The sequence below is a fragment of the Microtus oregoni genome, unplaced genomic scaffold, assembly GCF_018167655.1.
Source record: "Microtus oregoni isolate MIOR12 unplaced genomic scaffold, Mior012 000025F_ref0000491, whole genome shotgun sequence".
Lineage (NCBI taxonomy): Eukaryota > Metazoa > Chordata > Mammalia > Rodentia > Cricetidae > Microtus > Microtus oregoni.
Window position 1 is genome coordinate 35,788,166 of NW_024543084.1, and position 14,830 is coordinate 35,802,995.

Sequence of the window (14,830 nt, forward strand, 5' to 3'; positions counted from 1 at the left end):
GCTTCTGCAGCGAACGCTGCCCCTGTACCTGAGACGGGGCGCTGCAGGAGAGCCCAGACAATTCGCTGATGCGGGCCGCGGCGGTGGGGTTGCTGGAACTGATGAGCACAGGAGGACTGATCTCCATGGAGTGGCGGTGCTGGGATGCCTGCGAGGACTTATTAGCCATGGTAAGGGAGGTGAAGGAGTGTCTCTTCCTGGTGTTCTTCTTGGTGTCACCGTGTTTGGGGGCGGTGCTGCTCTGCGCTGTCGCTGAAGGGCATTCTGCAGTGTCTACAGGTGCTGGAGGCTTGTCCCACTCGATCAGCTGCTTGGCAGCCGAGTTAAACTGCAAAAGCAAGCAGCAGAACAGCACAAGGTCAGACAGCTCTGGCGGGGGGGGGGGGGGGGGGGGGTTCAATGAGCATGCTTTTCTCAAAGTGTTTTTGTTTATAACTCAAAGCCGCCATGTTAACACTTGCATATGCAAGTTCCACGCGACACGTCTTCATAATGGGACCTCGATGTACCTACGCCACAGGTAGTTATTAACATAAAAATAAGTAGTTCCAACATAAGGCTGAAAAGATAAAGACACGTTCCTAAGAATTTGGGAGATGTTTAATTTTGGCATTTGCCAGTAATACAAGAATTTGGCTCATTACTGAAACAGAGAGAGGACCAATGAAAAGGGTATTCATGTATTTGTCTGACTGAGCGCGGTCCCCAGTAACGACTGCCTCAGGGCTGAACACAGGAAGAACAACAGATGGGTTTGGTACAAGCAAACAAGGAAATAAAGACCAAAACCATGCAATACTGAGGTGTGGACCTTCAAACAAGCTAACTCCCCTTGTTTCTCTCCCCATATTTTGAGGGAAATCTCACAAAAGTTGGTTGAAATTCCTGCCAGGTTTTTGTTGCTGTTTTTTTTTATTCCTCCTCAGACTTATCACATGTGCTCAAAATTCAGCAAGGTTAGAGCGGAAATTCCAGCCCAGCTGTCACCCTCGCTTGGTCTATCTGAAGTCCCAGGGTAAAGTGAAGAAGGGGACAAAGTAGGGTGAGCTGGACTGATAACATCGGCAGGAAAGGAGGGAACATTAGGCTGTTTGTTTTCCCTGAGGTGAAACAAAACACTTCCGGAAAGGCCTTGATGATAAAAGGCTGCATACATTAGAGACTCCTGTGATAAGCAACTTAAGGAGCACAAAAATACTGAGATGAAATATAAGACATTGAAAATGAACCACATACTTCTGAAAGGCACAGTGGGGTCAGAGGGGTTCTCCCAACATGACTCTCAGCCCTGCGGGAACTGCTTTATACAAATTAACATCATCTAATATTTTATTTTTTTTCTATCCACCTCAATTATCCAAACCATGTCTTCTCACCCTATTGGTGAGACTCCCCTGCTAGGGAAGAGGAAAGCCTTTGGGTCGATATCTAAAGAGGAAATAGAGCCTGCTTCCCACAGCCACGAGGCAGGGTTAACTGCGGCTTGGTAGCCCAGAGCTTCTCCAGATGACTGGGGATCGACCGGCAATTTGTTCCTGTGGCTCCATGGGGACGTGCAGTCAGATGGCCTGTCTGGCATAATTAGTAGGGCCAACCCTTTCCAAACACAAGCATCTTCTTTACCCTTTGAAAAAGAGTGTGCACGGGAGAAATTTCCAGAACAGGCAGTCACACCTTACCAACAAGCAGGTGACCGCCAGAAAGAGGAGGAGGATAGAGATGCCACTAGCATGTGTTGGGTAAAGGAACGTGTTAAAGGGAGGCCCACATGGAGCATTATAATGGCATTGGGTCAGGAGATCCACAATTTATAAATCCTGCTTTGATCTAGGTATCTCCCTCTTCAGAGTGGGGGTGTGAGAGAACCAAATGCCCCAATGAAGCGATTGTGACGCTGGTTATTCTGACGGGGGCACAGCTCTGAGACCTCGGTGAGCTGCAGTGAGCCCCGTGGGGCGGTCATCTTTCCTACACGGCCAAGCAGGCTAGAGTAACTGCTCTTCCCACTCCAGCTCAGGACTGACATGAAAGGCAAATGCCCCAACAAGGCAGGGGCAAAGGAGCAGAGGGTTCTTATGTGCCCATTACCTCCATCCCGATACCACAAATCCTCCGAACAAGGTCCTAGTCAAAACACAGAGGTGGACGATCAGCTCTGTGTGCTGTTCTGTGAAGTAAGAAACCGGGGATAAACTAAAGATTTCTTTCTCACGGGAGCCAAATACAATTAATAAAGGAAAAAGCTACATCTGTCCGATACCACATTTAAATGAACTCTGAGCCCAAACCATTGGCCACACCTGGTCTTCTAAAAACACTTATATATTTTGTCGGTATGTGTGGGTGGCTATATGTGTCCGAGTACATTTGTGGGGGTCTGAGAACAGCTTACAGGAGGTGGTTCTATCCTTCAACCCTGAGGGTCTTGTGACCAAACTGGGGCCATCAAGCTTGTGGCAAACACCTCTACCTGCTGAGACAGCTCACCTGACCACCTGTATTAAAATATTGTGAAGTATTATCAAAATACTTGTCAGGGTTTCACCTAGGCAAGTAGCAGATATCATTAATACCTGTGAACACTGCTGACTTCCATTCACTGTGCTCTGATATGACTACCTTGCTAGTTTGTCGTGAAAATAATACTAGGTCCCTCTTAGGTCTTTTTTCCACATCTACCCTCCATTAAGTAAGTACTTGTGAACACTATATGCTGAGTAATTTACTAGCTGCTGGACATAATAGATGAAGAGAAACAATCTGAACGGTTTTTTTTTAATGTTTAAATGATTTATTTTACATGTATTTGCGTTTTGCCTTCATGCATGTCTGTGTAAGGGTATCAGATCCCCTGGAACTGAACTACAGACAGTTGTAAGCTGCCATCTGGGTGCTGGGAATTGAACCCAGGTCCTCGAGAAGAACATCCAGTGCTCTTAACCGCTGAGCTACCTCTCTAGTCCCCTGAAGGAGTTTATAAACAGACATAAAAATAATGGGCACGCTTTCTGTGATCTTACATGCAGCAGCTTTTGCTCAACTGCCTTTTGCAGTTTGTTCATGTTACTTGATGAACCAAATGTTTTTTCTCCTTAACTGTGGCAAAGGACCCATTCTGTGTCTAATTCTATACTTGTCCACCAACTTTTCTCCTCTGACCTTCCAATAGATTTTTGTTTATGAAGAACAATCTTGCCAGGAAAAAAATGTACATAATTGGTGGACAGAAAACCTCACCTAGAATAATCCAGTTGATGGCATAGCTCTCTACACAGGTAGACCTCATAGTGGGTGGCTCAACTAGTAACTGGCAAAGGACCACAATTCTAGTTTGGGCACTGCTGTTGGCCAGCTCTATGCCCAAGGCCGCCATTGTTCAGCTACTGACCACAACTCCTCAGGGACAGGTGAGTAAATACAAGAAAGCCAACAACTCTGATATGTCTCTTTTGATCTCTTCCCCAAAAGGAACCCAGAGCTCAATCTCCTGGTTCCCTTCTAGCCCTCTGAACACCCTACTTTAGTTCCCCGCCATTTTATTTTTACATGTGACAGTAACATTCACTAGCAAGATGTCATCATCCTTTAAAAGTACTTTAGATTTTTCTGGAACGGCAGAGGTTGGTATTAGTAGCGCAGCTCCTTGCTTTTTCTAAATTCCAGAGAAAAACCATCAAATGAAGGGCTACGAGTAGAGCATTAGGTAAATCTGGCAGAAATGTAAAAGCCTTCTACTGTGAGTATAAAGTAGCCTTTGTAACAAGAGGGAGTCAAGGGTCTGACAACTTTTAACAAAATTTTGATAAAATTCACGAATGTTTGCTTGAGCTCAGTGGGCGTGGGCTTCCTCTGACATTTATCCCACCATGACCTTTAAAGTTAAAAGTGCGCTCATCCCTCATCCCGTGCAAAACAAAGCTTGCCCTAAAAGACCTTTTCAGCGTGAGGGAAAGGCCTCAGATAAGACTCAGGTGGGACACAAAGTAGAAATCAGCCTTCTAGGGCCTAAAGAGATTTTCTTGAATTTCTTATGAACTTTTACATTTTTTCCTATTATTTAATTTATTTACTTTTGTGGTGCTGGCGAGTGAATGCAGGGTCTTACACACATGAGGGAAGTTCCATACCACTGAGCTATACTCCCAGCCTTCTCATTTATGTTTTGAGAAAGAGTCTCAAATAAATCTGAGAGGAAATATTGATAAAATAATGCTAATAAAAACAAAACATCCTAGGGAATATTAAAATATATCTGGTTGATGTCTTTGCTAAAGAGAATATGGCCTTTTAAAGGACAAGGCAACATTTTCACCCTGAGGAAAAATGGTTCTGATAGTCACTATTTTATAAGAACTCCTACACAAGAGTTACTCTTGGATGTACAGCTTTTGTATAATATAGAGTACCAAAAGCAGGTTTGAGAAGAAACTATCATAATTTATAATCCACTAGAGTAGAATAGTACGGAACTTTTTTCTTCCCTAAGGCAAATAAAACTTCTAAAGTGTACTATAAAAGTAATTGAACAGTCAGTCCTGGTAGCTCACACCTGTGCTTGTGACACTGGAAAGGGGGTGGGCAATCTGAGAGGATAAATGTCACAAGTTCAAGGTTGGCCCAGTCTATGAGGTGATTTCCAAGCCTGGCTGCCTTACAGATTGAGACTCTAACACAAACGAACCAAAGGGTAATTATCTTTAAACATGAAGCAAATTGTATAGACTATTATGGGACCAAACACCAAAGATCTCAGCCAGTTCCTTACGCCTGTCTTTCTCTCCCAATCCATTTTCCAGGGGCATTCATGTTTAACAGTTTACAGCACAGCCTTCTATAAATTTTAATGCTGCCACATATGCATCTACTTTATTGATTTCTTTACCACGGCTGAATCCAGGCAGAGCACATTGTCACTGAACAGCTAGTGAACATCTTTCCATACCCATAGGCGCACGCGTGGCTTTCTACCATATAGAGGAAACACCATTATTTACTATATTGCTGACATGCTTATAACAGCACAACCATGGGGTGAAATTGTTACATTAATGTGTGCTTTAAAAAACATTTGTATCCCAAAGAAGTCTCAATTTTCACTTTATATTGTTTTCCAAATATTAGCCTTAATAATCATGTTCAAGTCTCTACTAGTTGAAATTATTTCATATTTTTTAATTTGTATTTCTCTTAATGAGATTAAACAGATCTCTTTTGTAGTGTTTTCTATTTACATACTTTACCCATAGTTCTACTAGGTTTTTGGCTTTTTTTTTAAACAAATTTGTACTACAAATATTTTTTTATATGAAGTACTCTTTGTTTAATATATGTGAATTTTTATATGCATTTGTGGATATGTCTAAATTGAAATATAGGTTCATGTTACTAGTTTATAAATAAATTTTTATTTTATACTCCAGATACAGCAATATTTTCTATTATAGCAATTCAATTAAATACCGTGTTCTCAAATAGCTACATTTAGAATAAAAGAAAAAGCTTTCAGGTAGATTTAATATTATATTTTATCTAGCCCAGTATAAAGAAAATATTATCATTTCCACCTAGAACTAATACCAATAGCACACCAAGGGACAACTGCAGAGTCCTGCCTTTAATCCTAAAGTGGTGCTCAAATCCTAAAGCGTTATCTCAAACAGTAGTCAACAGGATTTGTATCCCGTGTCTGTGTGACCTGGCCACCTCTCGGCTCAGCTCCAGTCCCTTGAAAGCTCTTAGGAGAAAGAGCCGAAGGGAGCTGTCTGCCAAAGGCTACCTCTGGCCTCCTGAACTACCACGACCTCCCTAAGTCTATAGTTCTGAAGCTCCCTGGGCTCTAAAAAACCCTAAGGACAAGAAACACTTACGTAAGCAACAGTGACGACAAACCTTCCTAGAGCCTGCCACGGAAAGGGGGTTTGCAGAATACCTGACGCCCCTCGAGCGGGAGGCCTGAAGGTCAGTGAGCCATTCCAAATTTGTCAAAATGGCCTTCACTTCTATTGGGCCTAGCTGTTAAAACATAAATAAAAAATCAGAACTTTCCTTTTCAACTTTCTGATTTGGAAGCCATTGAAAACCTCATGACGGAGGTTCTCTCAGAGGAAAAACATCACCCGGAGAGCCTTGAATGTGGGTTAGCCTAGGCTGCGCCCTCTGTCCTCACTGCCTGAGCCATCCCGAGTCACTACTTACTGTCCCGACTTCAGTCTGCTTAGCTGTACTAAGGTAATGTCACCCCTGAGTCCCTCACACAGGAATGAGTATGGTCTAACATATTTCGCAGCCTGTAAAATCCAGTCCAAATAAGTATTGTTCTAATGACTCAGAGCCCATGTTTACGATTCACTTACCCTGGCCTCAGGCAAGTCACTTTCTCTGGATGTGCCTCCAACATCTCTTACATAACACGAAGTCAGATTTAATGAACTGTAAAGTTCTATTTCTAAGGACACCTTCCCTCACCCCAAACGCAAATGTCCCCCCAGAATACTCAAGAGGCAGATCTCTGGTTCAGGTCGAGAGCCCCTGGACCATGAGTGACCAGACTCAGAGCAAATGGAGAGCTCAATTCCTTCTGTCAGTGTGGGCTTTCTTGTTGCTGTTGAGTGACTGTATATGCCAAGCACAGAACTGGGCAGGACAGCTTACTCGGCGGGAGAGAACAACACACCTCTCTGAGTCATGAGAACAGAGGACTTGGGAAATGGAACAGGTTCCTGACATTAGCGCAAGAAGATACACGTTCACATGTCTACAGAGTACGGGCAGGTGAGTCAATGAAGGCCGGGCAGATGAACGCCGTATGATGGACACCTCAGTGACCCAGGGAGGCTGCATGAGCCTTTCAAGAACAACCTTTGAGCATCGTTGGCTGACTTTCTGTTTGGAAAACAAAACCTAGAGAGTACGCTTTAAGAAAATCTCCTGAGTCTGGACCTGACCAAGCAATTATAACAAAACCATTTGCTGGTCAAGCAAGGAAGTCAGCTGGGGGTCACGCTTGAGTGGTCTCTGCTTTATGGAGGGCAAAGGGAAAAACAGCAGCTATAGGAAGAAAACTACAAGGCACTCAGGATTGCCTGCCAACCAAAAGACATTGCTGTGTGTTCCAAGACAGCCACCAAACCAAGGCCCCGGAAATGAAAAGGGCAATGATCCTAAAGGAGATTACGAATAGTGGTAGATGTTATTCAGGGAAAAGAAAAAGGCTAAGAAAAGGAGTTTGTGACAGCCAAGATGGCGATTTCAGGCCCAGAGGGGTCAAGAACTAACTACAGAGATAAAGACAGTGAGGTAAGTGGACCTTTTGAGCATTATGGTGGGGGGGAAAGTAAGAGCTAGAAGCTGAAGTGAGTGTAACCGTGTAACACTCGGGAGAGCCAAACCAGATCATGTTCTCACACTAAGCGGGGAACCAAGGGAAAGAAGGTAAGTGCACGCACTGCAGAAAAGATAAATGAGGTGATCAGATTCCTCGAGGATGAAAAGCCTGGGGAAGACAGCAAATCTGCAGCAGGAGAAGCAGCTCACGGTCAAACCATAGAAGAGCTCCCAGACAGATGCAAGCACCACCCCAAAGCCCAGTCAGGATTCAGGAGCTGCTGGTACCCACTAGACCTGAAGCAATGCATCCACAGCGAATCACTGTGCTGGGAAGAGAGACCCGCCCACAACTTGAAGACTGAGATCAGTTGATGTCTGTGTCCTATAGGAACTGGTAAGATATACGGTCTATATGTGTTTCTATTTTATACACACATCATAAATCAGAAACACCTATTAACTAGGAGGATATGTTCCAACAATACATTTTATTTTCCAGAACCTCATTACCAGACAAGGGAACACAACAGAGGAAATACATATCTCCCAAGAGGAAAAGAGCATGGAATTGTCATTAAAGTCTAAGTAAAATTTAGTCAATGAGAAATGACACGCAGACAGAAATTCCACAGCAACATGTACTCAGTTAATAAATCAGCGAGCAGGCCGTTCTCCCTACCCCAGGTTCCTCCAGCGTGAGGATGAGGAGATGGACAGAGAACTGAGGGTGGTGAGCACTGAAACAGCACCTTCATCTAGGTCTCCTCCGCTCTCAGAGATGCTCTGCACAGCCTGTGTACCCAGGATGTGCATCGACAGGAGGTTTGCATTATAAAAAGTACCACTGCTTTACAACACCTAGGGAAAACCTTTTGTGGAACACTCTACTGTACTACAGAGGAGATTTTTCTCCCAATGACTGCACCATCAGAACGGTTCTGTTCAAATCATCTGTACACAACACATCTATACACAAGGGTTCTGCTCAACCCATTTATACTCAAGTGCCCAGAAGAGCATAAAGAATCCATGTAGGCCTCCTTCATATGAGATCAAACTGAACCTAGTTTTGCTTAAGAAACCCTTAATTACCAGCAACACTTAGGATGTATACGACATTATAACAAATCTATTTTTTAAAAAAATAAAGTTAACACATATCAAAATATTATGGCTTTGACTGATTTGTAATTTCTCTCTAACAAAGGCAACCTCGGATTTTGAAACTGAGTAATTAATCATTCTGAAAAATGAACCTCTTACATGCTGGAATTTAGAATGGTTTCATGTTTTTATGAAAAGCAAAAACCTGCATGCACGAAAGCAAAGTGGACGGTGGTTTTGCGAACCATTAGGAAGGCTAGTTACCACATGTCCTCTGAAGCGAGGCAGGCAAGAGCCTAAGGCAGGTTAGGGAGCCGTCACTCGGCAACTACTCAAAACAAGACACTTGTCTAAAAGTGGTAAAAATAAATAAGTTGTAGCCTACCTATTATTTCTTATGTAGTTTAAAAAAAAAACATTGGTTATTGGCAATACAATGACATGGAGAGAGACAAAACAATCTAATACCATAAAAACATAATGAAGAAAAAAGGAGGGGTATTTATTTAGCTTTCTATGTGATGTATTTAGGCTTATTTCTCCATGTTTTCTAGATTATGATCATATTATAGGAGTAAAATATTTAGAATATTCTGCATGTGACTGTATCCTCAGAGAAATCAGGAAGAGTGAATCACTGCACACATCACAAGAGCCTGAGCCCACATCAGGCCTGTAGGGATGGTGCAAAGTTGGTATTACGGAAGTCACACAAGGACAGGGATACTTGGTTTGGGTTTCATAGGATGCATCTTGTTAAATCAGAAAGAGAGGCTTCCTAAGATCTACCCCAATCTACTGGGATCTTGAAGAAAGGGTGGTTTTCTATAAGGACATGCAAAGAAACATTACAGATGTACAAGCCAGAGGTTCCAAAGTGTGATGCTTGGCTCACGCCCTTGTCCCTGCAGGGGAATGGCCCGGATGAAAAGTCTGGGGATCCTTTGGGGAAACACGGTGGCTATTAATAATATTAGATAATAATATTTGATCATTATCTCAAGGCTCTGATTAAAGCTAGCCAGGAGATGTGCACTTGCATGTCCTATAAAACTGCCCGGGGTACCGCAAACTGTCCATCCATGCAGTCAGAACTCAAACCACACTAACCGATCTCTGGACTCTCCACTCCCTGGATGCTCTCCTGACAGGAAACTCTTAAATTAGAGGACAGGCTGCTGAAAAATGACAGAGGGAGCATGAACTTCCCTGCAAGGACTCCTTACCAAACCTAAGCAAGTCCCTTGCTCGCCACATCGACTAAGGAACTGTCCATGGAGCTTACAGGACACTGCTCTTGACTGTGCTACAGGAATCAGTGCCCATTTTCCCTTCATTATTGTGGCAGAAATAAAAGCAGCACCTACCTTTGTGAGGCTGCCATCCTACCATGCCATGGGATGTGGCCACGATGCCCATGGGAAAACAAGCTCCCCAGAAGCACACCCAAGGTACCCAGTCAGTCAGAATGAAGAAGGGTGGTGCCGAGAACACAGTAATTCTCCCTTCCTGATTTCTCACACGTATCCTGAAATTTCACTTATTAAAAATAAACTGACTTCAAAATTGCAATAGAAACTTGGACGCTAATCAATACGGTAATTCTCCTCCCAACTTTCTAACAATTCCCCTAAACTTCTTTTTTATCAACATTGATTATGGTTTTTCATTTTAAAGGGGAAAACATCAAAAATATACATGAGAGAAAATCTTTTCATATACTTCAATCAACTCTTTGATGATTAAAGACTATTATTGTGCCCTTCTGCTGTTATTATTCTCTAGAGAGGTTTAACAACATAAATCATAATAAAGTCAATAATGCCATTCTTAGCTCTATGAGATCACCTTGACAGCTTCAAACTCTGCACTCAAGCTCCACTTCCTACCTGAGAAACAGGAGCAACACTGTAGACTGTACAGTACCAAGGGAGATGCTAGGAGTCCCACTCTGGAGCCTTGCGTGCTAAAGCCAGCTTATTTGACTTCTCATTGGTATGCCACAGCCTCAAGACTTATCCCTTTGAACTAAAGTTTCACAACCTTTGCCTAACATTTCCCCAACGCTACCCTCTACCGGCAATTTTTTTTTCCTCAATTACAATTAGGAGTTCCAGATTTAATCTAGCATATAATTATTACTATTTTAGCCTGGGAAAATTCTAAAGGAGTTATTACTCGGCTTATATTTTTTATTTTGTTTATTGTTTTCAGGGTTTTGTTGCTGTTGTTCACATCTTATTTATTTGAGACAGGGTCTTGCTAGGAAGCCAACCCGGGCTCAAACCCTTGACCCTCCTGTCTAGACTAGAAGCATATGCCACCACATCTACCCAACTGCCATGCCTACCCAACTACAGCCTAGTTACACAAAACAAAAACAAAAAGTTGGAAAATATTTCACCAAGGAGGGTTGTATATGGTGGCACATATCTGTGAAGCTAGGACTGAGGCAGGCAGGGGGAATCACTGCAAGTCTGAGGCTAACTGGGCTATAAAACCAAACAAATGACCTCAGCCAGGTCACACACCTACCCAATGCTCCTATGCATGTAACTTCCTAATGTAAGGACAAGATAAACCAGTAACAAAATATTTACCAGGTGGTGAAAGATGAGAGTATCAACTTAAAAAAATTTCAAGCACATAAAAATCTACAAACTACAAAACTCTACAAACCAAGCTTAGAAAGTTTTGTTTTACAATTTCTTAGATTGACTATTAATTTATTCAAGCAGTTTTTACTGAGAGCCTGCCATGAACAACACTCGAAGAGAACGTTGGGAAACCGCAATAAGCTATATAGTCCACGGCCATCACGGAGGCTTCCATTCTGATGGGGTCAGGGAGTCTGGGGAACAGTGGTTAGTCATCATAACAAAAACCTGCAAGATGGCAGGCAGAAGAGGTGCAGCGAGAGAGTAAGAGTGACGATGGCGATTGTGGTCACACACGGGTACCACAAGGGCGCCAGGCTCCGTTCCTAAGGAGCTACAGTTTTGACAATGAGAAGACATAAAGAATTACAGGTTGGGCTGCCACTTCCATCCCCTGCCACCAGGCTCCAGATTCCCAGTTTCCCCTTCCATCACACTATTGGTTGAGATAAAGCAAGAAGAGGGGAGTAAGTGTTTTAGGTAAGGTAATGAGAGAGAGTCTGCCTGAGGATTAACAGCTGGGAGGTGCCCAAAGAAGGAACACTGGCGGGAATGGAGCCGTAAGAACATCTGTCCGCCTAAGTCACTCCTACTCGACGCCGTCTGCACAGAAGGAATGCGTGTCTTAAACTCCCTATGACGAAAACACCAGGAATGCGTGTCTTAAACTCCCTATGACGAAAACACCAAGTAGCTGAACGACTTCTTATTTGCTTAAAAACTTGGGATGATTGAGACTGTAAACAAATGACTGGTAATCAAAATCAAATGAGAAACTCGATAAAAATGTCTACTTCAATATTCGTCTACAACGTACAGCAACGGCCAAGAGATGCCCCGGATTTCACATTTAGCACCGTCTTCAAGCAAACTTTCTGCTGGCTGAGAATCATGTCATCCTTGTCCAAATGACTGCTAAACCAAGAGAGTCTGCACGGAATTAATGAGGTGGCTAATGTCATTCCGTCTATTTTGCAGTCAACTGGTACATTTGAACAAAGAGAAATAGGGTACTAATTTCTTCCTTCTGACTCAACTGGGCCTTGATACGTATCCTGGGGTGGTTTCTTTAAGAATCCCCTAGATTTCCATAAGAATCTCTTATCCCTAGCTGCTTTCCAGCTAACTCAAGGCGAAGAAGAGTTTGTCCATATACAACACAACCTACACTGTAGAAGGTGTGGCCGAACAGGGAACTGATAAGAGACTGTCTGGGGTCGGGGGTGTGTGATCAGATTCAAGCAAAAGAATTCTCTCAGTTCTCTCTCTCTCTCTCTCTCTCTCTCTCTCTCTCTCTCTCTCTCTCTCTCTCGGCTTTTTCGAGACAGAATTACTCTGTGGCTTTGGAGCCTGCCCTGGAAATCTCACTGTAGACCAGGCTGGCCTCGAACTCACAGAGATCTGCCTGCCTCTGCCTCCCAAGTGCTGGGATTAAAAGCATGGCAAGAATTCTCACCATAATTAGACAGGGACTCCAGGGGACTGACAGTGTCTCAGACCCCAACCTGACCTCAGACTTGGACTTCTGGTCTCCTGCTGCCTCTCCCTGGGTGCTGAGATGACATGTGTACACTGCTGTTAAGTAGTTTTATGCCATGCTGGGGCTCAAACCCAGGTACGTTAGGTAAGCACTCTATCTGTTGAATTTCATCCTCTGTCCTCCAGTCAGTCTTTGATAGGAATGAGGCTGGGGTGAGGATGATTGCTTGCAGGACTGTGCAAGGAAAGACATGGTTCTGAGACTCCAAATTCAGTTCTGAGATTACCCCGTCATTGCGCATGGTGACAATGGTTATTTATTTGACCATTGCTATACTCTGGCAGACTAAGGGTTATATGTCGGTTTATAAGGTTGAAGAAAAATATTAAGCATGGTGATACACACCTATAAATCCAGCCCTTAGGAGGTTGAAGCAGGCAGATGGTGAGTTCAAAGTCAGCCTGAATTACACGGTGACTTCCAGGTCAGCCTGGGTTACAGAGACAGATCGTCTTCCCACCCACCCCACCCCCATCCTTAAAAGAAAATCTACAAGTGAACTTTTGTGGTACAGCCATGTTTAAAGTGAGCATGCCCTGTGTTCTCAAGCTGGCTAAATGGGAAAGGTTTGCAGAGCAAGAGAAAGCATTATTTAGGGAAAACCCTCGTTATTTTGTCTGTCTCCTTTGCTTTATCTCATCAGACACTGTCCTGAGACATTGTCCCTAACGGAGATGCCTGGGTCCGGGCTGGCTGTGATTGACATCTGCCAACCAGGTGTCACTCAGCCCCAGGTGCTCTGCTCCCGGCAAAGAGCTACAACGTGACAGACATCAAAGCCTGTTCCCAGACTCCAACAGACAGATGATTTGGTTCATGTCTTACTAGAAAAGTTCTGGTTCAAATAAGGAAAATGTTCATGACTGAGGGGTGGGGGTGGAGCAAAGGATGAAAACCCTTTCCCCCTGTGTAGGAATTTACCTTTCCGACTTAAGTCAGAGTAAATAATCCTACGACTCCAATGATTGTAAGCGACTCTGGCCTCTCTGTGGGTGGATCTTTTTATGCCAATTGAAGGAGTCTATACCTGCCCTATATCACTCCCCCCCCCACACCAAAAAAACAACCCAACCCACACAGTACTACCTCTCACGCATGCCAGACCAAGCATCAGCATGAACGGTGGTAACACCTGACAAGTAAGGGCAGGCTCTTTCCTAAGCTCTGCTTGCACACACTCCTTAGCCTAACTACTCAAATCCCTGGAGGTGCCAGGATTTCCCCACAACCTGTACTTAGGATGTACACAAATAATATACAGAAAGGGTTGCTTGTTAAGGATATGTTTTTTCCTATCTTGCTCTCACGCAGGAGAAAACATCTACACCAAGAGGAGCATTTGCATGTGTGGCCGGCGCTCCAGAGCCGCAGCTAGCTGGGGTTATTTTCTCACAGATGCACAGCAGACACATGGAGGCTTTAGGAAACCCCGGCAATCTCACCGCCTCAGGAAGACACAGAGTGCTGGCTACAGAGACGCAGTTTGCCATTTTAGCCTTCAGACTCCTGACAACCCAAATGTCTCAGATAAAAAGATGGCAGGAAAAGCGATAGTGGGTTTTTTTGTTTTGTTTCTACATGCTCAAGATAGACACTTTGATGTTTTAGACAACAGAGCTGCCTTTAATTCCCCCAAACAGTCTGAGATCTCTCTTGCCTTTTGGCTTCTGCAGATGCCGGCCTCTCCACCTGGGTGTTCCTCTGCTTACAGCAAATGCACTTCTTATCTCTCTCAGGTAACATCTACTCACACGTCGCGAGACACCAACTTCTTTCCAGAAGTCTTCCTTGACCTCGGCAACTCAGAGTGGCTGTTTGGGCTTTGGTGGTTTCACTCATCAAAAATGCCTTCAATTTTGTTTTCAGCAAGAAATACTCATTACCAGCTGACCATTCAGGACAAATGATGTAATGGGTGTTCCCTGTTCACTTTGTGTGTGTGTCTGCATATGGGTGCACGTGGACCTTTGTCCATATGGAGGCCCCAGCACTGGGTAGCTCGTCAATTCCTGCCTTGCCTTACAAAGACAGAATTTCTTCCTGAACCCAGGTTGGCCGCCACCAAACCCCGAGGCTTCACGATAGCTGGGCTTACAGCTGTGCATCGTTGAGCTCATCTCCTTTAAGTGGGTGTTAGGGATCCAGCTCAGGCCCTCGTGCGTATGCAGCAAGCACTGCGCTGGCTGGACCATCTCTCTGCACG

General features: G+C 43.9%; 1 protein-coding gene across 1 annotated transcript in view; it reads right to left on the reverse strand.

Moving 5' to 3' along the window:
• Positions 1-14,830, reverse strand: part of Sh3rf1 (SH3 domain containing ring finger 1) — a 167,405-nt gene that overhangs the window by 39,718 nt on the left and 112,857 nt on the right. Inside the window, exon 5 of the mRNA XM_041674767.1 lies at positions 29-328. Coding sequence (XP_041530701.1) covers positions 29-328 — 300 coding nt within the window. The remainder of the gene's footprint in view (positions 1-28; positions 329-14,830) is intronic.